General features: G+C 37.1%; 1 protein-coding gene and 2 pseudogenes across 2 annotated transcripts; 2 read left to right on the forward strand and 1 right to left on the reverse strand.

Moving 5' to 3' along the window:
• The first annotated feature begins 21,343 nt into the window (after nt 1–21,343).
• LOC147938106 (heavy metal-associated isoprenylated plant protein 47-like) lies at nt 21,344–21,840 on the forward strand (annotated as a pseudogene).
• LOC147938107 (uncharacterized) lies at nt 21,821–22,501 on the reverse strand (the record flags this gene model as incomplete). The annotated part of the gene is made up of 1 exon (XM_087465473.1): nt 21,821–22,501. A coding segment is annotated over one exon (519 nt), but the record flags the coding sequence as incomplete, so codon positions are not given.
• Nucleotides 22,502–24,405: 1,904 nt separating this feature from the next.
• On the forward strand, nt 24,406–24,902 carry LOC147938108 (heavy metal-associated isoprenylated plant protein 47-like; annotated as a pseudogene). Its single transcript, XR_015567251.1, has 2 exons — nt 24,406–24,478; nt 24,578–24,902. The product of XR_015567251.1 is annotated as a heavy metal-associated isoprenylated plant protein 47-like (transcript).
• Nucleotides 24,903–26,625: the final 1,723 nt, after the last annotated feature.

The raw sequence follows: 26,625 nt of genomic DNA on the forward strand, positions 1-26,625 counted from the left end.
AAAACCAACTTCCCTCCTGGACGCTCAAACTCCACTCTACCCCGATAGCAATCCAAATGCACCTTATACCGATGCAACCAATCCATACCAAGAATGACGTCATACAACTCCACTAGACTGATAAGCAAATCCGCTGGCCACGACTCTCCTGCGATCTGAATATCAACTCCTCCAGCTCGTCCAATAACCCTCAAAAACTTGCCTCCAGCAACTCTGACAACTCCAGAACGCTCTCCAGAATCCCCTCTGATCCCCGCACTCACGGCACACTCCGGAGTAATGAAGCTATGAGAAGCTCCAGAATCAAACATAACATGGGACGTAAACCCGCCCACCAACAAGGTCCCTACACAAATCTCATGTGTTGAGAACCTAACACTTGACCACAAGCAAAAACAAATATAATCTGAACTATTGAATTGACTAAGTTCGAATCTCAGAAGTTATACCTGTGATCGCTCCTGCACTAGTGCCACCGGGCTCCTGGGTCGAGTACACCTGAGTCGTCGGCTCAATCCAACCCACCGGCTGCACACCGTGCAGCACACCCTGCTGCACCCCTGGCTGAGCTCCAGCCTGCAACACTGCTACTGCTCTCTGCTGCAACTTGGGACAACGAGGCTTGATATGCCCCGTCTCTCTGCAGTAGTAACACACTCGAGTATCGGTCCGCGGCTCCGTCACTGCCCGCTGCTCTGTCACTGCCCGCTGCTCACCTCTCTGTGGACAGCTAGTCACCTTGTGGTCCCTACTACCACACCCAAAGCATCTCGCACCCCCGTGCCTCGACCTCTGCATAGCATCAAACTTCCGCTTCTGCCCTTGCGCAGGCTTGCCGCCCTTGCTAGGAACAGAAGACGGCTGAGACTGCTGAGACTGCTGTGGCTGCACTGAAGAACCGACCACAACCACCTGTGACCTCAAATCATCCTCTATCCCAGCTGCAACCTCAACCAACTCCGCTCTCGTAGCATAACTCCTCACTCTACAGCGAGTCCTCAAATCATCCCGCAGAGCCAACAAAAACCTCCGCACCTGAGCCGCCTCTGGCTCCCATGCCCTGCCTGCATACCCTACAAGCCGACTGAACTCTGCATCCAGCTCCCGCACTGTACAGTTCCCCTGAGTCAGACCCAAGAACCGTGCCTCCATACGATCAAGTGCCTCCTGAGGAAAATACTTGGAGTTAAACTCCCCCACAAAATCTCCCCAAGACATACCCCTCTGCACCCTCCGTGCTGTCACCGACCTCCACCACACACGAGCATCTCCTGACAAGTAAAACACTGCCAGATCCACCCTGTACCGGTCGGGACACCTAAGCGAAAGGAAAATATCCTCCATCCGCTCTCTCCACTCATCCGCTACACTCGGATCGGTACTTCCTGAGAAATACCCTGCTCCCACATGCCGCAGCTGCTCCATCATCCGAACATACTGAGCATCCACTACCTCGGCCCCCGGCTGCACACCTGCCTACAAACCCGCTGCAGGCTGCACCACTGGAACTTGTCCACCACCCACTGGCGGCACTACTGGATCCTGCCCACCAACCACTGGCGGCACAACTGCTGGAAGTCGCTGCAAAGCCTGAGCTACCTGAGCTAGCAAGTCCATCAAGACATCCTCCCTGCCTGGAGCACCTCCCGCTGCAACCCCCACACCCGGGGCAACACCGTGACCGACACCGAGCCCATCCGCCCTGCCGTCACCCAAACCAGCCTGGTCTCCAGACACACTAGGATGAACCTGTGACTCCGCCATCTCCTCACTGGCCATGCTCTGGGTCACACTCACACTGGCCTCAGGAACCTGACCTCGTCCCCGACCACGACCACGACCACGCCCACGACCACGACCGCGACCAACAGCATCCTCACCCCTAACCATCTGTATCATCCAAGAACAGAAGGCTAAGCAAACCATAATTCTAATACACAAGAAACACAACTCACCGTGGAATCACAATCAGGCTCGAAGAGGATGTTCTAGGACTTCATGCCACACACAATTGCCAATCACACAATCAATTATAGCATGTAATCCTAAACATCAACAGCAAAAGCACAATGAACCCTAGACCTAGAACCGTAAGGGCTCTGATACCAAATTGAAACAACCCTTCCCGTTTTTTTTTTTTTTAATACCTTAATTTACTAGTGGTCCCATACCCACTAACATCCTAACATCAACCAATAACCGCGGATAATCAAATAAAACAAATTCCATTAAACCAAAAGAATTTCAACAACCATAAACCAAAACTCAATAACAGCATAATCCAAATAAAGAATTAACCAAAAGCTAACATCCTATAATGTTCCGTTGACTTAATCTAGCAACCTAACAACAGCTAGACCACAATCAATCAAGCCTCTAGAACATCCTCCTCCTCATAGCCCTTGATTTCACGATCACACTTTTCCTTTACCTGCACACCACAAACAACAATTGAGATGCGTAAGTATTATCATAAATACTTAGTGAGGTCATCCTCCCATCTACTGGGTTATACACACAAGCAGATGAGACCCTCAAGTTCAAGCAAAACAAACAACACACAGCAATACATCAAACCAGAAAAACAAGTCTCGGATAAGACTAGTGTCGACCGATGCCAAACGGTGTCGATCGATGCTACAACAAGGTGTCGACCGATGCCAAACAGTGTCGACCGATGCCCATCAAATTGGTGTCGACCGATGCTCCTGAGTGTCGATCGATGCCTCCTCTGCAGACACGATCTGCGCAAATCCCAGCGACGAACTCCGACTCCAATCAACCCAAAATCGACTCCAATCGAGTCTATCCATCTCGGAAATCACTAGAAATCACACAAACAACGAACCCAAGCACAAAACAACACAAAACAACAAGGAAAACACTCAAACAAGAGAGATCTCATGCTTAGATCAACCATGGTCAAGCACTCACCTCAAGAACAGGAAGATTCTGAACAGTAGGAACGAAATCCTCACTCCTAGCAAGCTTCTAACTCTTTCCCAGCTCCAAAACTCTCAGGAACAGCAAGTAATCTCCCAAACTTCTCCCAAAAGCTTAAGAACTCTCTCTCCTTTCTTTTCCTCTCAAAAGCGGCGAGTACAAACAAATAATACGACCTAGGGTCGTTTTTTCCCCTTTTACACACGATTTTAGGGATTTTAATTGAACCAAACCGAACCAATTCGGCAATTAAATCAAACCCGACCAAACCGGAAAACCTGGTGTCGATCGATGCCACCAAGGGTGTCGATCGACACCCACACCAAAAATACACAAATTGGTTCGCGGGCGTTACAATAAGACTTTGAGATAGATGTGGAGAGTTTATAAGCCACTTATATCCATTTTGTCCCAAAACAGGCTAAAACCTAGAAAACATTGCTTAGAAGCTGTAAATAGCTATGTTAGTGTTTCTGGGGTTCAAATGTGTCTTAATCCAATGCAACTGACTAGTTATAAGTGTTTGAGATGGATGTGGAGAGTTTAAAAGCCACTTATATCCATTTTGTCCCAAAACTGGCTAAAACCTAGAAAACATTGCTTAGCAGCTGTAAACAGCTATGTTAGTGTTTATGGGGTTAAAATGTGTCTTAATCCAATGCAACTAACTAATTATAAGAGTTTGAGATAGATGTGGAGAGTTTAAAAGGCACTTATACCCATTTTGTCCCAAAACAGGCTAAAACCAAGAAAACATTGCTTAGAAGCTGTAAACAGCTATGTTAGTGTTTATGGGGTTAAAATGTGTCTTAATGCAATGCAATTAACTAATTATAAGAGGTTGAGATGGATGTGGAGAGTTTAAAAGCCACTTATATCCATTTTGTCCCAAAACAGGCTAAAACCAAGAAAACATTGCTTAGTAGCTGTAAACAGCTATGTTAGTGTTTATGGGGTTAAAATGTGTCTTAATCCAATGCAACTAACTAATTATAAGACTTTGAGATAGATGTGGCGAGTTTATAAGCCACTTATATCCATTTTGTCCCAAAACAGGCTAAAACCAAGAAAACATTGCTTAGAAGCTGTAAATAGCTATATAAGTGTTTATGGGGTTCAAATGTGTCTTAATCCAATGCAACTGACTAGTTATAAGAGTTTGCGATGGATGTGGAGAGTTTAAAAGCCACTTATATCACTTGAAACCTTGTGCATGACCTTCCTTGAAGTCTTGTGCACATCCGATCAATAACTTGGCACTAACACACATGCTTGTGAGCTGATTCATCACCTTCCACCAGCTTAACAAAGACTTGATGGCCCTTGGTTCTAACTCCAGGAATTGTGCTGCGCCTCCTCATGGCTTTCTTGTAGCCTTAAACCTCGCCACTCCTTCTTGAGATAGCAAGCGAGCTCAACACAATCTTCAAGGTTGAAACTGAAACCAAATTCAATGGGACAGATTCTAAAACAAGAGATTGTGAGAGGTTAGAGAATAGAGTATAGAGAACTGAGAGTATTAGTAACCAAAGAGTATAGTATCGAGTAACCGAGAATAGAGTATCGAGTAACCAGAGAGTATAGTGTAACCAAGAGTATAGAGAATAGAGTAACCGAGAGTATTAGAGTATCGGAGAATGGGAATTGGCTCGAGAGTTCTTATGGGCAGAGTACTCTGTTTTGCTTTGCATAAACAGAGCATACTCTGTTTTCTCGAGTATTTGCGGAAGCTTTAGCAGCCAAGAGCATCCAAAACTCTTTGAGACCTTGGTGCTTTAATGGCTGACTCATGAACCATATGGAAAATTAATTTCTCCAACGGTCAAGATATTGTGCTCACGGTAGAATCACCTAAAGAGTGTTCTCCAAGAGCTTAAGGCTTTAAGATCCACGAAAATAACATATAGAAGATGTTTTTCGTGGTCACAAGCAAAGAAGAAACAAAATAGCCTTTGGAACAACCTTTTGTCCATCGGTTAAAACAATGTACCTCAACACAGCTTTAATCTAATTGACTCAGCTGAGAGGATAAGAATTTTGTGGCTCCATTCAAGCCTAAAAACGTGAATCCTGACCATGAACAAAACCGATTTGCTCATTAGTTCATCACTACCTCATTTGAACCCAGCTTTCACCAAATCGGTAAAGCCTAAGGATGACGTTTTAAAAATCGATTTCTCTTCACACACTTGGTCTACAGCTCTACCAAGACCCGAGACCAAGCTTACTCAACATTGAGCTGCTAGAGAATCGATTTAACAGCAAAACGAAACTAAGCTAAACAAATTAACAACTAAGCGGAATTTAAAAGCTTTAACTAAGCTAACTCCTAAGAGAAATTTAAAAGCCTGACTTGAGAACGAGTTTGAATCACCAAGAACATAACTCGGCTCTGATACCATGTTGGTTTTGCAAGAGAGAAAGCTCTTGACAAGGATGAACAAAACCCAACGGTTAAGTCTCCTTAAACCCACAACAAACTAACTCGATCTCAAGAAGAAGAAGAGGTCATCAACTTGTGATGAACTCCTCATAATCTAGGCTAAGTAAAGCAGTAAATACAGAAGAGTTTAGGTGATATTTGAGAAGAGAATCGGCTGCCTTAAGGGCAGCCTCTAACCTTATCCCTTAAACACTCTACATTGGAAATAAGAACAAGAACAAGTGTAGAGAGGGAAATTGATTCTCTTATTATTGAATAGAATTGTGTTAGATTGCATAGAAGGGAGATTATACATCTTAATATAGGATATGAAAGTGCATATGACCGTTAGACACAAAGAGAGAGGTGAAAGGGACATAGAGCCGTTTGTCTCGAGTTGGTGAAGGTGATAGCGACAGCTTGGTGGTATCTCACACATGTGACTCTTCCTTCCTTTACCAAAGGCACACGAGATTCTCCTTCCTTCCTTGTACACGTGATTCTCCTTCTTTCCTTTCCTTCTTCCTTCCTTTTCCTTGTGAGATACTTCCTTCTTCTTCTTATGGGCCTCTCTCTTATAAGGCTTTTGTTATTCTTCTCATATTGCATTCATGGCCTTGCTAACTTGTCTTCCTTGCTCACACGGCCCACATGGCCTTTCTTATTGTGTTCGCGGCCTAACTGGCCGCTCTCATGTCGTTCATGGCCTCACCGGCCACTCTCTTGGTGTACACGACCTTACCGGCCGTTTCTCCTCTTCCTCCTAGGCTCGGCCTTACCGGCCTCTCCTCTCTCTTCCTTCTTACACTCTAATAAAAATGTGTCTTAATCCAATGCAACTAACTAAGTATAAGAGTTTGAGATAGATGTGGAGAGTTTAAAAGCCACTTATACCCATTTTGTCCCAAAACAGGCTAAAACCAAGAAAACATTGCTTAGAAGCTATAAACAGTTATGTTAGTGTTTATGGGGTTAAAATGTGTCTTAATCCAATGCAACTAACTAATTATAAGAGTTTGAGATGAATGTGGAGAGTTTTAAAAGCCACTTATACCCATTTTATCCCAAAAGAGGCTAACACCAAGAAAACATTGCTTAGAAGCTGTAAACAGCTATATTAGTTTTTATGGGGTTAAAATGTGTGTTAATCCAATGCAACTAACTAATTATAAGAGTTTGAGATAGATGTGGAGAGTTTAAAAGCCACTTATACCCATTTTGTCCCAAAACAGGCTAAAACCAAGAAAACATTGCTTAGAAGCTGTAAACAGCTATGTTAGTGTTTATGGGGTTAAAATGTGTCTTAATCCAATGCAACTAACTAATTATAAGAGTTTGAGATAGATGTGGAGAGTTTAAAAGCCACTTATACCCATTTTGTCCCAAAACAGGCTAAAACCAAGAAAACATTGCTTAGAAGCTGTAAACAGCTATGTTAGTGTTTCTGGGGTTAAAATGTGTCTTAATCCAATGCAACTAACTAATTATAAGAGTTTGAGATAGATGTGGAGAGTTTAAAAGCCACTTATACCCATTTTGTCCCAAAACAGGCTAACAACAAGAAAACATTGCTTATAGCTGTAAACAGCTATGTTTGTGTTTATGGGGTTAAAATGTTTCTTAATCCAATGAAACTAACTAAGTATAAGAGTTTGAGATAGATGTGGAGAGTTTAAAAGCCACTTATACCCATTTTGTCCCAAAACAGGCTAAAACCAAGAAAACATTGCTTAGAAGCTGTAAACAGCTATGTTAGTGTTTATGGGGTTAAAATGTGTCTTAATCCAATGCAGCTAACTAATTATAAGACTTTGAGATAGATGTAGAGAGTTTATAAGCCACTTATATCCATTTTGTCCCAAAACAGGCTAAAACCTAGAAAACATTGCTTAGAAGCTGTAAATAGCTATGTTAGTGTTTCTGGGGTTCAAATGTGTCTTAATCCAATGCAACTGACTAGTTATAAGTGTTTGAGATGGATGTGGAGAGTTTAAAGGCCACTTATATCCATTTTGTCCCAAAACAGGCTAAAACCTAGAAAACATTGCTTAGTAGCTGTAAACAGCTATGTTAGTGTTTATGGGGTTAAAATGTGTCTTATTCCAATGCAACTAACTAATTATAAGAGTTTGAGATAGATGTGGAGAGTTTAAAAGCCAATTATACCCATTTTGTCCCAAAACAGGCTAAAACCAAGAAAACATTGCTTAGAAGCTGTAAATAGCTATATAAGTGTTTATGGGGTTCAAATGTGTCTTAATCCAATGCAACTGACTAGTTATAAGAGTTTGAGATGGATGTGGAGAGTTTAAAAGCCACTTATATCCATTTTGTCCCAAAACAAGCTAAAACCAAGAAAACATTGCTTAGTAGCTGTAAATAGCTATGTTAGTGTTTATGGGGTTAAAATGTGTCTTAATCCAATGCAACTAACTAATTATAAGAGTTTGAGATAGATGTGGAGAGTTTAAAAGCCACTTATACCCATTTTGTCCCAAAACAGGCTAAAACCAAGAAAACTTTGCTTAGAAGCTGTAAACAGCTATGTTAGTGTTTCTGGGGTTAAAATGTGTCTTAATCCAATGCAACTAACTAATTATAAGAGTTTGAGATAGATGTCGAGAGTTTAAAAGCCACTTATACCCATTTTGTCCCAAAACAGGCTAACAGCAAGAAAACATTGCTTAGAAGCTGTAAACAGCTATGTTAGTGTTTCTGGGGTTAAAATGTGTCTTAATCCAATGCAACTAACTAATTATAAGAGTTTGAGATAGATGTGGAGAGTTTAAAAGCCACTTATACCCATTTTGTCCCAAAACAAACTAACAGCAAGAAAAAATTGCTTAGTAGCTGTAAACAGCGATGTTTGTGTTTATGGGGTTAAAATGTGTCTTAATCCAATGCAACTAACTAAGTATAAGAGTTTGAGATAGATGAGGAGAGTTTAAAAGCCACTTATACCCATTTTGTCCCAAAACAGGCTAAAACCAAGAAAACATTGCTTAGAAGCTATAAACAGTTATGTTAGTGTTTATGGGGTTAAAATGTGTCTTAATCCAATGCAACTAACTAATTACAAGAGTTTGAGATGAATGTGGAGAGTTTTAAAAGCCACTTATACCCATTTTATCCCAAAACAGGCTAACACCAAGAAAACTTTGCTTAGAAGCTGTAAACAGCTATGTTAGTGTTTCTGGGGTTAAAATGTGTCTTAATCCAATGCAACTAACTAATTATAAGAGTTTGAGATAGATGTGGAGAGTTTAAAAGCCACTTATACCCATTTTGTCCCAAAACAGGCTAACAACAAGAAAACATTGCTTAGAAGCTGTAAACAGCTATGTTAGTGTTTCTGGGGTTAAAATGTGTCTTAATCCAATGCAACTAACTAATTATAAGAGTTTGAGATAGATGTGGAGAGTTTAAAAGCCACTTATACCCATTTTGTCCCAAAACAAACTAACAGCAAGAAAAAATTGCTTAGTAGCTGTAAATAGCTATGTTTGTGTTTATGGGGTTAAAATGTGTCTTAATCCAATGCAACTAACTAAGTATAAGAGTTTGAGATAGATGAGGAGAGTTTAAAAGCCACTTATACCCATTTTGTCCCAAAACAGGCTAAAACCAAGAAAACATTGCTTAGAAGCTATAAACAGTTATGTTAGTGTTTATGGGGTTAAAATGTGTCTTAATCCAATGCAACTAACTAATTATAAGAGTTTGAGATGAATGTGGAGAGTTTTAAAAGCCACTTATACCCATTTTATCCCAAAACAGGCTAACACCAAGAAAACATTGCTTGGAAGCTGTAAACAGCTATGTTAGTTTTTATGGGGTTAAAATGTGTCTTAATCCAATGCAACTAACTAATTATATGAGTTTGAGATAGATGTGGAGAGTTTAAAAGCCACTTATACCCATTTTGTCCCAAAACAGGCTAAAACCAAGAAAACATTGCTTAGAAGCTGTAAACAGCTATGTTAGTGTTTCTGGGGTTAAAATGTGTCTTAATCCAATGCAACTAACTAATTATGAGAGTTTGAGATAGATGTGGAGAGTTTAAAAGCCACTTATACCTATTTTGTCCCAAAACAGGCTAAAACCAAGAAAACATTGCTTAGAAGCACTAAACAGCTATGTTAGTGTTTATGGGGTTAAAATGTGTCTTAATCCAATGCAACTAACTAATTATAAGAGTTTGAGATAGATGTGGAGAGTTTAAAATCCACTTATACCCATATTGTCCCAAAACAGGCTAAAACCAAGAAAACATTGCTTAGAAGCTGTAAACAGCTATGTTAGTGTTTATGGGGTTAAAATGTGTCTTAATCCAATGCAACTAACTAATTATAAGACATTGAGATAGATGTGGAGAGTTTATAAGCCACTTATATCCATTTTGTCCCAAAACAGGCTAAAACCAAGAAAACATTGCTTAGAAGCTGTAAATAGCTATGTTAGTGTTTCTGGGGTTCAAATGTGTCTTAATCCAATGCAACTGACTAGTTATAAGTGTTTGAGATGGATGTGGAGAGTTTAAAAGCCAGTTATATCCATTTTTCCCAAAACAGGCTAAAACCAAGAAAGCATTGCTTAGTAGCTGTAAACAGCTATGTTAGTGTTTATGGGGTTAAAATGTGTCTTAATCCAATGCAACTAACTAATTATAAGACTTTGAGATAGATGTGGAGAGTTTAAAAGCCACTTATACCTATTTTGTCCCAAAACAGGCTAAAACCAAGAAAACATTGCTTAGAAGCACTAAACAGCTATGTTAGTGTTTATGGTGTTAAAATGTGTCTTAATCCAATGCAACTAACTTATTATAAGAGTTTGAGATAGATGTGGAGAGTTTAAAAGCCACTTATACCCATTTTGTCCCAAAACAGGCTAAAACCAAGAAATTTGCTTAGAAGCTGTAAACAGCTATGTTAGTGTTTCTGGGGTTAAAATGTGTCTTAATCCAATGCAACTAACTAATTATAAGAGTTTGAGATAGATGTGAAGAGTTTAAAAGCCACTTATACCCATTTTGTCCCAAAAAAGGCTAACAGCAAAAAAACATTGCTTAGAAGCTGTAAACAGCTATGTTAGTGTTTATGGGGTTAAAATGTGTCTTAATCCAATGCAACTAACTAAGTATAAGAGTTTGAGATAGATGTGGAGAGTTTAAAAGCCACTTATACCCATTTTGTCCCAAAACAGGCTAAAACCAAGAAAACATTGCTTAGAAGCTATACACAGTTATGTTAGTGTTTATGGGGTTAAAATGTGTCTTAATCCAATGCAACTAACTAATTATAAGAGTTTGAGATGAATGTGGAGAGTTTTAAAAGCCACTTATACCCATTTTATCCCAAAACAGGCTAACACCAAGAAAACATTGCTTAGAAGCTGTAAACAGCTATGTTAGTTTTTATGGGGTTAAAATGTGTCTTAATCCAATGCAACTAACTAATTATAAGAGTTTGAGATAGATGTGGAGAGTTTAAAAGCCACTTATACCCATTTTGTCCTAAAACAGGCTAAAACCAAGAAAACATTGCTTAGAAGCAGTAAACAGCTATGTTAGTGTTTCTCGGGTTAAAATGTGTCTTAATCCAATGCAACTAACTAATTATAAGAGTTTGAGATAGATGTGGAGAGTTTAAAAGCCACTTATACCCATTTTGTCCCAAAACAAACTAACAGCAAGAAAAAATTGCTTAGTAGCTTTAAACAGCTATGTTAGTGTTTATGGGGTTAAAATGTGTCTTAATCCAATGCAACTAACTAATTATAAGACTTTGAGATAGATGTGGAGAGTTTAAAAGCCACTTATACCTATTTTGTCCCAAAACAGGCTAAAACCAAGAAAACATTGCTTAGAAGCACTAAACAGCTATGTTAGTGTTTATGGGGTTAAAATGTGTCTTAATCCAATGCAACTAACTAATTATAAGAGTTTGAGATAGATGTGGAGAGTTTAAAAGCCACTTATACCCATATTGTCCCAAAATAGGCTAAAACCAAGAAAACATTGCTTAGAAGCTGTAACAGCTATGTTAGTGTTTATGGGGTTAAAATGTGTCTTAATCCAATGCAACTAACTAATTATAAGACATTGAGTTAGATGTGGAGAGTTTATAAGCCACTTATATCCATTTTGTCCCAAAACAGGCTAAAACCAAGAAAACATTGCTTAGAAGCTGTAAATAGCTATGTTAGTGTTTCTGGGGTTCAAATGTGTCTTAATCCAATGCAACTGACTAGTTATAAGTGTTTGAGATGGATGTGGAGAGTTTAAAAGCCACTTATATCCATTTTGTCCCAAAACAGGCTAAAACCAAGAAAACATTGCTTAGTAGCTGTAAACAGCTATGTTAGTGTTTATGGGGTTAAAATGTGTCTTAAGCCAATGCAACTAACTAATTATAAGACTTTGAGATAGATGTGGAGAGTTTAAAAGCCACTTATACCTATTTTGTCCAAAAACAGGCTAAAACCAAGAAAACATTGCTTAGAAGCACTAAACAGCTATGTTAGTGTTTATGGTGTTAAAATGTGTCTTAATCCAATAAAACTAACTTATTATAAGAGTTTGAGATAGATGTGGAGAGTTTAAAAGCCACTTATACCCATTTTGTCCCAAAACAGGCTAAAACCAAGAAAACTTTGCTTAGAAGCTGTAAACAGCTATGTTAGTGTTTCTGGGGTTAAAATGTGTCTTAATCCAATGCAACTAACTAATTATAAGAGTTTGAGATAGATGTGGAGAGTTTAAAAGCCACTTATACCCATTTTGTCCCAAAAAAGGCTAACAGCAAAAAAACATTGCTTAGAAGCTGTAAACAGCTATGTTAGTGTTTCTGGGGTTAAAATGTGTCTTAATCCAATGCAACTAACTAATTATAAGAGTTTGAGATAGATGTGGAGAGTTTAAAAGCCACTTATACCCATTTTGTCCCAAAACAAACTAACAGCAAGAAAAAATTGCTTAGTAGCTGTAAACAGCTATGTTTGTGTTTATGGGGTTAAAATGTGTCTTAATCCAATGCAACTAACTAAGTATAAGAGTTTGAGATAGATGTGGAGAGTTTAAAAGCCACTTATACCCATTTTGTCCCAAAACAGGCTAAAACCAAGAAAACATTGCTTAGAAGCTATACACAGTTATGTTAGTGTTTATGGGGTTAAAATGTGTCTTAATCCAATGCAACTAACTAATTGTAAGAGTTTGAGATGAATGTGGAGAGTTTTAAAAGCCACTTATACCCATTTTATCCCAAAACAGGCTAACACCAAGAAAACATTGCTTAGAAGCTGTAAACAGCTATGTTAGTTTTTATGGGGTTAAAATGTTTCTTAATCCAATGCAACTAACTAATTATAAGAGTTTGAGATAGATGTGGAGAGTTTAAAAGCCACTTATACCCATTTTGTCCCAAAACAGGCTAAAACCAAGAAAACTTTGCTTAGAAGCTGTAAACAGCTATGTTAGTGTTTATGGGGTTAAAATGTGTCTTAATCCAATGCAACTAACTAATTATAAGACTTTGAGATAGATGTGGAGAGTTTATAAGCCACTTATATCCATTTTGTCCCAAAAAAGGCTAAAACCAAGAAAACATTGCTTAGAAGCTGTAAATAGCTATGTTAGTGTTTCTGGGGTTCAAATGTGTCTTAATCCAATGCAACTGACTGGTTATAAGTGTTTGAGATGGATGTGGAGAGTTTAAAAGCCACTTATATCCATTTTGTCCCAAAACAGGCTAAAACCAAGAAAACATTGCTTAGTAGCTGTAAACAGCTATGTTAGTGTTTATGGGGTTAAAATGTGTCTTAATCCAATGCAACTAACTAATTATAAGACTTTGAGATAGATGTGGAGAGTTTAAAAGCCACTTATACCCATTTTGTCCCAAAACAGGCTAAAACCAAGAAAACATTGCTTAGAAGCACTAAACAGCTATGTTAGTGTTTATGGTGTTAAAATGTGTCTTAATCCAATGCAACTAACTTATTATAAGAGTTTGAGATAGATGTGGAGAGTTTAAAAGCCACTTATACCCATTTTGTCCCAAAACAGGCTAAAACCAAGAAAACATTGCTTAGAAGCTATACACAGTTATGTTAGTGTTTATGGGGTTAAAATGTGTCTTAATCCAATGCAACTAACTAATTGTAAGAGTTTGAGATGAATGTGGAGAGTTTTAAAAGCCACTTATACCCATTTTATCCCAAAACAGGCTAACACCAAGAAAACATTGCTTAGAAGCTGTAAACAGCTATGTTAGTTTTTATGGTGTTAAAATGTGTCTTAATCCAATCCAACTAACTAATTATAAGAGTTTGAGATAGATGTGGAGAGTTTAAAAGCCACTTATACCCATTTTGTCCCAAAACAGGCTAAAACCAAGAAAACATTGCTTAGAAGCTGTAAACAGCTATGTTAGTGTTTATGGGGTTAAAATGTGTCTTAATCCAATGCAACTAACTAATTATAAGAGTTTGAGATAGATGTGGAGAGTTTAAAAGCCACTTATACCCATTTTGTCCCAAAACAGGCTAAAACCAAGAAAACTTTGCTTAGAAGCTGTAAACAGCTATGTTAGTGTTTATGGGGTTAAAATGTGTCTTAATCCAATGCAACTAACTAATTATAAGACTTTGAGATAGATGTGGAGAGTTTATAAGCCACTTATATCCATTTTGTCCCAAAAAAGGCTAAAACCAAGAAAACATTGCTTAGTAGCTGTAAACAGCTATGTTAGTGTTTATGGGGTTAAAATGTGTCTTAATCCAAACTAATTATAAGACGTTGAGATAGATGTGGAGAGTTTAAAAGCCACTTAGACCTATTTTGTCCCAAAACAGGCTAAAACCAAGAAAACATTGCTTAGAAGCACTAAAAAGCTATGTTAGTGTTTTATGGTGTTAAAATGTGTCTTAATCCAATGCAACTAACTTATTATAAGAGTTTGAGATAGATGTGGAGAGTTTAAAAGCCACTTATACCCATTTTGTCCCAAAACAGGCTAAAACAAAGAAAACTTTGCTTAGAAGCTGTAAACAGCTATGTTAGTGTTTATGGGGTTAAAATGTGTCTTAATCCAATGCAACTAACTAATTATAAGACTTTGAGATAGATATGGAGAGTTTATAAGCCACTTATATCCATTTTGTCCCAAAACAGGCTAAAACCAAGAAAACATTGCTTAGAAGCTGTAAATAGCTATATAAGTGTTTATGGGGTTCAAATGTGTCTTAATCCAATGCAACTGACTAGTTATAAGAGTTTGAGATGGATGTGGAGAGTCTAAAAGCAACTTATATCCATTTTGTCCCAAAACAGGCTAAAACCAAGAAAACATTGCTTAGTAGCTGTAAACAGCTATGTTAGTGTTTATGGGGTTAAAATGTGGCTTAATCCAATGCAACTAACTAATTATAAGACTTTGAGATAGATGTGGAGAGTTTATAAGCCACTTATATCCATTTTGTCCCAAAAAAGGCTAAAACCAAGAAAACATTGCTTAGAAGCTGTAAATAGCTATGTTAGTGTTTCTGGGGTTCAAATGTGTCTTAATCCAATGCAACTGACTAGTTATAAGTGTTTGAGATGGATGTGGAGAGTCTAAAAGCCACTTATATCCATTTTGTCCCAAAACAGGCTAAAACCAAGAAAACATTGCTTAGTAGCTGTAAACAGCTATGTTAGTGTTTATGGGGTTAAAATGTGTCTTAATCCAAACTAATTATAAGACGTTGAGATAGATGTGGAGAGTTTAAAAGCCACTTAGACCTATTTTGTCCCAAAACAGGCTAAAACCAAGAAAACATTGCTTAGAAGCACTAAAAAGCTATGTTAGTGTTTTATGGTGTTAAAATGTGTCTTAATCCAATGCAACTAACTTATTATAAGAGTTTGAGATAGATGTGGAGAGTTTAAAAGCCACTTATACCCATTTTGTCCCAAAACAGGCTAAAACAAAGAAAACTTTGCTTAGAAGCTGTAAACAGCTATGTTAGTGTTTATGGGGTTAAAATGTGTCTTAATCCAATGCAACTAACTAATTATAAGACTTTGAGATAGATGTGGAGAGTTTATAAGCCACTTATATCCATTTTGTCCCAAAAAAGGCTAAAACCAAGAAAACATTGCTTAGAAGCTGTAAATAGCTATGTTAGTGTTTCTGGGGTTCAAATGTGTCTTAATCCAATGCAACTGACTAGTTATAAGTGTTTGAGATGGATGTGGAGAGTTTAAAAGCCACTTATATCCATTTTGTCCCAAAACAGGCTAAAACCAAGAAAACATTGCTTAGTAGCTGTAAACAGCTATGTTAGTGTTTATGGGGTTAAAAAGTGTCTTAATCCAATGCAACTAACTAATTATAAGACTTTGAGATAGATGTGGAGAGTTTAAAAGCCACTTATACCTATTTTGTCCTAAAACAGGCTAAAACCAAGAAAACATTGCTTAGAAGCACTAAACAGCTATGTTAGTGTTTATGGTGTTAAAATGTGTCTTAATCCAATGCAACTAACTTATTATAAGAGTTTGAGATAGATGTGGAGAGTTTAAAAGCCACTTATACCCATTTTGTCCCAAAACAGGCTAAAACCAAGAAAACATTGCTTAGAAGCTGTAAACAGCTATGTTAGTGTTTATGGGGTTGTAATGTGGCTTAATCCAATGCAACTAACTAATTATAAGACTTTGAGATAGATATGGAGAGTTTATAAGCCACTTATATCCATTTTATCCCAAAACAGGCTAAAACCAAGAAAACATTGCTTAGAAGCTGTAAATAGCTATATAAGTGTTTATGGGGTTCAAATGTGTCTTAATCCAATGCAACTGACTAGTTATAAGAGTTTGAGATGGATGTGGAGAGTCTAAAAGCCACTTATATCCATTTTGTCCCAAAACAGGCTAAAACCAAGAAAACATTGCTTAGTAGCTGTAAACAGCTATGTTAGTGTTTATGGGGTTAAAATGTGGCTTAATCCAATGCAACTAACTAATTATAAGACTTTGAGATAGATGTGGAGAGTTTATAAGCCACTTATATCCATTTTGTCCCAAAAAAGGCTAAAACCAAGAAAACATTCCTTAGAAGCTGTAAATAGCTATGTTAGTGTTTCTGGGGTTCAAATGTGTCTTAATCCAATGCAACTGACTAGTTATAAGTGTTTGAGATGGATGTGGAGAGTCTAAAAGCCACTTATATCCATTTTGTCCCAAAACAGGCTAAAACCAAGAAAACATTGGTTAGTAGCTGTAAACAGCTATGTTAGTGTTTATGGGGTTAAAATGTGTCTTAATCCAAACTAATTATAAGACGTTGAGATAGATGTGGAGAGTTTAAAAGCCACTTAGACCTATTTTGTCCCAAAACAGGCTAAAACCAAGAAAACATTGCTTAGAAGCACTAAAAAGCTATGTTAGTGTTTTATGGTGTTAAAATGTGTCTTAATCCAATGCAACTAACTTATTATAAGAGTTTGAGATAGATGTGGAGAGTTTAAAAGCCACTTATACCCATTTTGTCCCAAAACAGGCTAAAACAAAGAAAACTTTGCTTAGAAGCTGTAAACAGCTATGTTAGTGTTTATGGGGTTAAAATGTGTCTTAATCCAATGCAACTAACTAATTATAAGACTTTGAGATAGATGTGGAGAGTTTATAAGCCACTTATATCCATTTTGTCCCAAAAAAGGCTAAAACCAAGAAAACATTGCTTAGAAGCTGTAAATAGCTATGTTAGTGTTTCTGGGGTTCAAATGTGTCTTAATCCAATGCAACTGACTAGTTATAAGTGTTTGAGATGGATGTGGAGAGTTTAAAAGCCACTTATATCCATTTTGTCCCAAAACAGGCTAAAACCAAGAAAACATTGCTTAGTAGCTGTAAACAGCTATGTTAGTGTTTATGGGGTTAAAAAGTGTCTTAATCCAATGCAACTAACTAATTATAAGACTTTGAGATAGATGTGGAGAGTTTAAAAGCCACTTATACCTATTTTGTCCTAAAACAGGCTAAAACCAAGAAAACATTGCTTAGAAGCACTAAACAGCTATGTTAGTGTTTATGGTGTTAAAATGTGTCTTAATCCAATGCAACTAACTTATTATAAGAGTTTGAGATAGATGTGGAGAGTTTAAAAGCCACTTATACCCATTTTGTCCCAAAACAGGCTAAAACCAAGAAAACATTGCTTAGAAGCTGTAAACAGCTATGTTAGTGTTTATGGGGTTGTAATGTGGCTTAATCCAATGCAACTAACTAATTATAAGACTTTGAGATAGATATGGAGAGTTTATAAGCCACTTATATCCATTTTGTCCCAAAACAGGCTAAAACCAAGAAAACATTGCTTAGAAGCTGTAAATAGCTATATAAGTGTTTATGGGGTTCAAATGTGTCTTAATCCAATGCAACTGACTAGTTATAAGAGTTTGAGATGGATGTGGAGAGTCTAAAAGCCACTTATATCCATTTTGTCCCAAAACAGGCTAAAACCAAGAAAACATTGCTTAGTAGCTGTAAACAGCTATGTTAGTGTTTATGGGGTTAAAATGTGTCTTAATCCAATGCAACTAACTAATTATAAGAGTTTGAGAGAGATGTGGAGAGTTTAAAAGCCACTTATACCCATTTTGTCCCAAAACAGGCTAAAACCAAGAAAACTTTGCTTAGAAGCTGTAAACAGCTATGTTAGTGTTTCTGGGGTTAAAATGTGTCTTAATCCAATGCAACTAACTAATTATAAGAGTTTGAGATAGATGTGGAGAGTTTAAAAGCCACTTATACCCATTTTGTCCCAAAACAGGCTAACAGCAAGAAAACATTGCTTAGAAGCTGTAAACAGCTATGTTAGTGTTTCTGGGGTTAAAGTGTGTCTTAATCCAATGCAACTAACTAATTATAAGAGTTTGAGATAGATGTGGAGAGTTTAAAAGCCACTTATACCCATTTTGTCCCAAAACAAACTAACAGCAAGAAAAAATTGCTTAGTAGCTGTAAACAGCTATGTTTGTGTTTATGGGGTTAAAATGTGTCTTAATCCAATGCAACTAACTAAGTATAAGAGTTTGAGATAGGTGTGGAGAGTTTAAAAGCCACTTATACCCATTTTGTCCCAAAACAGGCTAAAACCAAGAAAACATTGCTTAGAAGCTATAAACAGTTAAGTTAGTGTTTATGGGGTTAAAATGTGTCTTAATCCAATGCAACTAACTAATTATAAGAGTTTGAGATGAATGTGGAGAGTTTTAAAAGCATTATACCCATTTTATCCCAAAACAGGCTAACACCAAGAAAATATTGCTTAGAAGCTGTAAACAGCTATGTTAGTTTTTATGGGGTTCAAATGTGTCTTAATCCAATGCAACTAACTAATTATAAGAGTTTGAGATAGATGTGGAGAGTTTAAAAGCCACTTATACCCATTTTGTCCCAAAACAGGCTAAAACCAAGAAAACATTGCTTAGAAGCTGTAAAAAGCTATGTTAGTGTTTATGGGGTTAAAGTATGTCTTATCCAATGCAACTAACTAATTATAAGAGTTTGAGATAGATGTGGAGAGTTTAAAAGCCACTTATACCCCTTTTGTCCCAAAACAGGCTAAAACCAAGAAAACATTGCTTAGAAGCTGTAAACAGCTATGTTAGTGTTTCTGGGGTTAAAATGTGTCTTAATCCAATGCAACTAACTAATTATAAGCGTTTGAGTTAGATGTGGAGAGTTTAAAAGCCACTTATACCCATTTTGTCCCAAAACAGGCTAACAGCAAGAAAACATTGCTTAGAAGCTGTAAACAGCTATGTTTGCGTTTATGGGGTTAAAATGTGTCTTAATCCAATGCAACTAACTAAGTATAAGAGTTTGAGATAGATGTGGAGAGTTTAAAAGCCACTTATACCCATTTTGTCCCAAAACAGGCTAAAACCAAGAAAACATTGCTTAGAAGCTGTAAACAGCTATGTTAGTGTTTATGGGGTTAAAATGTGTCTTAATCCAATGCAACTAACTAATTATAAGACTTTGAGATAGATGTGGAGAATTTATAAGCCACTTATATCTATTTTGTCCCAAAACAGGCTAAAACCAAGAAAACATTGCTTAGAAGTTGTAAATAGCTATGTTAGTGTTTCTGGGGTTCAAATGTGTCTTAATCCAATGCAACTGACTAGTTATAAGTGTTTGAGATGGATGTGGAGAGTTTAAAAGCCACTTATATCCATTTTGTCCCAAAACAGGCTAAAACCAAGAAAACATTGCTTAGTAGCTATAAACAGCTATGTTAGTGTTTATGGGGTTAAAATGTGTCTTAATCCAATGCAACTAACTAATTATAAGACTTTGAGATAGATGTGGAGAGTTTAAAAGCCACTTATACCTATTTTGTCCCAAAACAGGCTAAAACCAAGAAAACATTGCTTAGAAGCACTAAACAGCTATGTTAGTGTTTATGGGGTTAAAATGTGTCTTAATCCAACGCAACTAACTAATTATAAGAGTTTGAGATATATGTGGAGAGTTTAAAAGCCACTTATACCCATTTTGTCCCAAAACAGGCTAAAACCAAGAAAACATTGCTTAGAAGCTGTAAACAGCTATGTTAGTGTTTATGGGGTTAAAATGTGTCTTAATCCAATGCAATTAACTAATTATAAGACTTTGAGATAGATGTGGAGAGTTTATAAGCCACTTATATCCATTTTGTCCCAAAACAGGCTAAAACCAAAAAAACATTGCTTAGAAGCTGTAAATAGCTATATTAGTGTTTCTGAGGTTCAAATGTGTCTTAATCCAATGCAACTGACTAGTTATAAGTGTTTGAGATGGATGTGGAGAGTTTAAAAGCCACTTATATCCATTTTGTCCCAAAACAGGCTAAAACCAAGAAAACATTGCTTAGTAGCTGTAAACAGCTATGTTAGTGTTTATGGGGTTAAAATGTGTCTTAATCCAATGCAACTAACTAATTATAAGACTTTGAGATAGATGTGGAGAGTTTAAAAGCCACTTATACCTATTTTGTCCCAAAACAGGCTAAAACCAAGAAAACATTGCTTAGAAGCACTAAACAGCTATGTTAGTGTTTATGGTGTTAAAATGTGTCTTAATCCAATGCAACTAACTTATTATAAGAGTTTGAGATAGATGTGGAGAGTTTAAAAGCCACTTATACCCATTTTGTCCCAAAACAGGCTAAAACCAAGAAAACTTTGCTTAGAAGCTGTAAACAGCTATGTTAGTATTTATGGGGTTAAAATGTGTCTTAATCCAATGCAACTAACTAATTATAAGAGTTTGAGATAGATGTGGAGAGTTTAAAAGCCACTTATACCCATTTTGTCCCAAAAAAGGCTAACAGCAAGAAAACATTGCTTAGAAGCTGTAAACAGCTATGTTAGTGTTTCTGGGGTTAAAATGTGTCTTAATCCAATGCAACTAACTAATTATAAGAGTTTGAGATAGATGTGGAGAGTTTAAAAGCCACTTATATCCATTTTGTCCCAAAACAGGCTAAAACCAAGAAAACATTGCTTAGAAGCACTAAACAGCTATGTTAGTGTTTATGGGGTTAAAATGTGTCTTAATCCAATGCAACTAACTAATTATAAGACTTTGAGATAGATGTGGAGAGTTTAAAAGCCACTTATACCTATTTTGTCCCAAAACAGGCTAAAACCAAGAAAACATTGCTTAGAAGCACTAAACAGCTATGTTAGTGTTTATGGTGTTAAAATGTGTCTTAATCCAATGCAACTAACTTATTATAAGAGTTTGAGATAGATGTGGAGAGCCTGTTTTGGGACAAAATGGATATAAGTGGCTTTTAAACTCTCCACATCCATCTCAAACACTTATAACTAGTCAGTTGCATTGGATTAAGACACATTTGAACCTCAGAAACACTAATATAGCTATTTACAGCTTCTAAGCAATTTTGTGGTTATGTTGGAGCATTTCTGCAGCAAAAGATGCGTATCAAATTGTCGCTGAACAGTGACAAATGCAGGAAGAAAGCAATGCAAGCAGCTGTAGTTGCAAATGGTAAGTGTCTAACAGATTCAAAGTTTTAAACCGAGAATGGTTGGTTTTCTAATGGTTAAAAAGTTGAAACTTTTATACAACTGTATCTTGGAATCGCAGGTGTAACCTCAGTGGCTGTGGAAGGGGAATTTCAGGATGAGCTTGTGGTGATTGGAGAAGATGTTGATGCAGCCTATTTGGTAATTGAGTTGAGGAAGAAAGCATGTTTCGCAACTTTAGAGACTCTTGAAGAAGTAAAGCCGGAGAAGAAGCCACAAGTTGATGGAAAGTCCGTTACACCATTGCTGCATCGCTCAATGTCCTGTGGTTCACAACGAGCAGCCTAGGCCTGAGATTTATAAAATTGTGTACGACTCTTACGGTCCAACCACTGGATGCAGAATCATATAAAAGAAGACTGAAGATGAAGATTCCAAATCCATTCAAAATTTGATATCTTTTAGACTTTTATTAGTACATGTGTATACAAACGTATCAAAAACAAAATTGCAAATCAAACAACAACATTTGAGTCCTTCTTTCCAAGTCAGATTATAAACATCCATCAAAACAGATGGAAAGCTGGATCAGAGACGATCTGGATCCCGGACAAGATGTTCGAGTGTGACCCTTCTAATTGACCGTACCATTAGTTCATGGGAAGCTCTGATTCTAGCAAGTCTGCTCTGCATACTCTGAAACACAGGATGGCTTATTGCCTCATGCACTCTAGCATAATGCTCTTGGTCTTCAGAGAAATTAATAAGTGCCTCAGCTGCGTTATCCCTGAGCTCTTCCGACTCATCAGCCAACCATTCAATCAGAATTGGTATCATACCGGAATCAGAAAAGGCCTCACGGTCATTCTCATTATAACTCAACTGAGAGATAGCTCCAGAAATCCTCTCTCTAAACTCAAGGGATCCATCTCTCAAAAGCTCGATCAGCAAAGGAATAGCGCCAGACTCTCTAATAACAGATACAGAATGCCTATAACCCGCAAGATCCCATAGCACATCAGAAGCCGCCAACTTGGCTTCGTTATCACCTTCTCTCAAGATCCTCACAAGTTGTTCCGCTATCAAAACAGCATTACCCTCACCATTTTGTCCCAAAACAGGCTAAAACCAAGAAAACATTGCTTAGAAGCACTAAACAGCTATGTTAGTGTTTATGGGGTTAAAATGTGTCTTAATCCAATGCAACTAACTAATTATAAGACTTTGAGATAGATGTGGAGAGTTTAAAAGCCACTTATACCTATTTTGTCCCAAAACAGGCTAAAACCAAGAAAACATTGCTTAGAAGCTGTAAACAGCTATGTTAGTATTTATGGGGTTAAAATGTGTCTTAATCCAATGCAACTAACTAATTATAAGAGTTTGAGATAGATGTGGAGAGTTTAAAAGCCACTTATACCCATTTTGTCCCAAAAAAGGCTAACAGCAAGAAAACATTGCTTAGAAGCTGTAAACAGCTATGTTAGTGTTTCTGGGGTTAAAATGTGTCTTAATCCAATGCAACTAACTAATTATAAGAGTTTGAGATAGATGTGGAGAGTTTAAAAGCCACTTATACCCATTTTGTCCCAAAACAAACTAACAGCAAGAAAAAATTGCTTAGAAGCTGTAAACAGCTATGTTAGTGTTTATGGGGTTAAAATGTGTCTTAATCCAATGCAATTAACTAATTATAAGACTTTGAGATAGATGTGGAGAGTTTATAAGCCACTTATATCCATTTTGTCCCAAAACAGGCTAAAACCAAAAAAACATTGCTTAGAAGCTGTAAATAGCTATATTAGTGTTTCTGAGGTTCAAATGTGTCTTAATCCAATGCAACTGACTAGTTATAAGTGTTTGAGATGGATGTGGAGAGTTTAAAAGCCACTTATATCCATTTTGTCCCAAAACAGGCTAAAACCAAGAAAACATTGCTTAGTAGCTGTAAACAGCTATGTTAGTGTTTATGGGGTTAAAATGTGTCTTAATCCAATGCAACTAACTAATTATAAGACTTTGAGATAGATGTGGAGAGTTTAAAAGCCACTTATACCTATTTTGTCCCAAAACAGGCTAAAACCAAGAAAACATTGCTTAGAAGCACTAAACAGCTATGTTAGTGTTTATGGTGTTAAAATGTGTCTTAATCCAATGCAACTAACTTATTATAAGAGTTTGAGATAGATGTGGAGAGTTTAAAAGCCACTTATACCCATTTTGTCCCAAAACAGGCTAAAACCAAGAAAACTTTGCTTAGAAGCTGTAAACAGCTATGTTAGTATTTATGGGGTTAAAATGTGTCTTAATCCAATGCAACTAACTAATTATAAGAGTTTGAGATAGATGTGGAGAGTTTAAAAGCCACTTATACCCATTTTGTCCCAAAAAAGGCTAACAGCAAGAAAACATTGCTTAGAAGCTGTAAACAGCTATGTTAGTGTTTCTGGGGTTAAAATGTGTCTTAATCCAATGCAACTAACTAATTATAAGAGTTTGAGATAGATGTGGAGAGTTTAAAAGCCACTTATATCCATTTTGTCCCAAAACAGGCTAAAACCAAGAAAACATTGCTTAGAAGCACTAAACAGCTATGTTAGTGTTTATGGGGTTAAAATGTGTCTTAATCCAATGCAACTAACTAATTATAAGACTTTGAGATAGATGTGGAGAGTTTAAAAGCCACTTATACCTATTTTGTCCCAAAACAGGCTAAAACCAAGAAAACATTGCTTAGAAGCACTAAACAGCTATGTTAGTGTTTATGGTGTTAAAATGTGTCTTAATCCAATGCAACTAACTTATTATAAGAGTTTGAGATAGATGTGGAGAGCCTGTTTTGGGACAAAATGGATATAAGTGGCTTTTAAACTCTCCACATCCATCTCAAACACTTATAACTAGTCAGTTGCATTGGATTAAGACACATTTGAACCTCAGAAACACTAATATAGCTATTTACAGCTTCTAAGCAATTTTGTGGTTATGTTGGAGCATTTCTGCAGCAAAAGATGCGTATCAAATTGTCGCTGAACAGTGACAAATGCAGGAAGAAAGCAATGCAAGCAGCTGTAGTTGCAAATGGTAAGTGTCTAACAGATTCAAAGTTTTAAACCGAGAATGGTTGGTTTTCTAATGGTTAAAAAGTTGAAACTTTTATACAACTGTATCTTGGAATCGCAGGTGTAACCTCAGTGGCTGTGGAAGGGGAATTTCAGGATGAGCTTGTGGTGATTGGAGAAGATGTTGATGCAGCCTATTTGGTAATTGAGTTGAGGAAGAAAGCATGTTTCGCAACTTTAGAGACTCTTGAAGAAGTAAAGCCGGAGAAGAAGCCACAAGTTGATGGAAAGTCCGTTACACCATTGCTGCATCGCTCAATGTCCTGTGGTTCACAACGAGCAGCCTAGGCCTGAGATTTATAAAATTGTGTACGACTCTTACGGTCCAACCACTGGATGCAGAATCATATAAAAGAAGACTGAAGATGAAGATTCCAAATCCATTCAAAATTTGATATCTTTTAGACTTTTATTAGTACATGTGTATACAAACGTATCAAAAACAAAATTGCAAATCAAACAACAACATTTGAGTCCTTCTTTCCAAGTCAGATTATAAACATCCATCAAAACAGATGGAAAGCTGGATCAGAGACGATCTGGATCCCGGACAAGATGTTCGAGTGTGACCCTTCTAATTGACCGTACCATTAGTTCATGGGAAGCTCTGATTCTAGCAAGTCTGCTCTGCATACTCTGAAACACAGGATGGCTTATTGCCTCATGCACTCTAGCATAATGCTCTTGGTCTTCAGAGAAATTAATAAGTGCCTCAGCTGCGTTATCCCTGAGCTCTTCCGACTCATCAGCCAACCATTCAATCAGAATTGGTATCATACCGGAATCAGAAAAGGCCTCACGGTCATTCTCATTATAACTCAACTGAGAGATAGCTCCAGAAATCCTCTCTCTAAACTCAAGGGATCCATCTCTCAAAAGCTCGATCAGCAAAGGAATAGCGCCAGACTCTCTAATAACAGATACAGAATGCCTATAACCCGCAAGATCCCATAGCACATCAGAAGCCGCCAACTTGGCTTCGTTATCACCTTCTCTCAAGATCCTCACAAGTTGTTCCGCTATCAAAACAGCATTACCCTCACCATTTTGTCCCAAAACAGGCTAAAACCAAGAAAACATTGCTTAGAAGCACTAAACAGCTATGTTAGTGTTTATGGGGTTAAAATGTGTCTTAATCCAATGCAACTAACTAATTATAAGACTTTGAGATAGATGTGGAGAGTTTAAAAGCCACTTATACCTATTTTGTCCCAAAACAGGCTAAAACCAAGAAAACATTGCTTAGAAGCTGTAAACAGCTATGTTAGTATTTATGGGGTTAAAATGTGTCTTAATCCAATGCAACTAACTAATTATAAGAGTTTGAGATAGATGTGGAGAGTTTAAAAGCCACTTATACCCATTTTGTCCCAAAAAAGGCTAACAGCAAGAAAACATTGCTTAGAAGCTGTAAACAGCTATGTTAGTGTTTCTGGGGTTAAAATGTGTCTTAATCCAATGCAACTAACTAATTATAAGAGTTTGAGATAGATGTGGAGAGTTTAAAAGCCACTTATACCCATTTTGTCCCAAAACAAACTAACAGCAAGAAAAAATTGCTTAGTAGCTGTAAACAGCTATGTTTGTGTTTATGGGGTTAAAATGTGTTTTAATCCAATGCAACTAACTAAGTATAAGAGTTTGAGATAGATGTGGAGAGTTTAAAAGCCACTTATACCCATTTTGTCCCAAAATAGGCTAAAACCAAGAAAACATTGCTTAGAAGCTATAAACAGTTATGTTAGTGTTTATGGGGTTAAAATGTGTCTTAATCCAATGCAACTAACTAATTATAAGAGTTTGAGATGAATGTGGAGAGTTTTAAAAGCCACTTATACCCATTTTATCCCAAAACACGCTAACACCAAGAAAACAATGCTTAGAAGCAGTAAACAGCTATGTTAGTGTTTATGGGGTTAAAATATGTCTTATCCAATGCAACTAACTAATTATAAGACTTTGAGATAGATGTGGAGAGTTTAAAAGCCACTTATACCCATTTTGTCCCAAAACAGGCTAAAACCAAGAAAACATTGCTTAGAAGCTGTAAAAAGCTATGTTAGTGTTTATGGGGTTAAAATATGTCTTATCCAATGCAACTAACTAATT

This window comes from Camelina sativa, chromosome 9, assembly GCF_030686135.1.
Source record: "Camelina sativa cultivar CO46 ecotype springtype chromosome 9, ASM3068613v1".
In the NCBI taxonomy this organism is placed as follows: domain Eukaryota; kingdom Viridiplantae; phylum Streptophyta; class Magnoliopsida; order Brassicales; family Brassicaceae; genus Camelina; species Camelina sativa.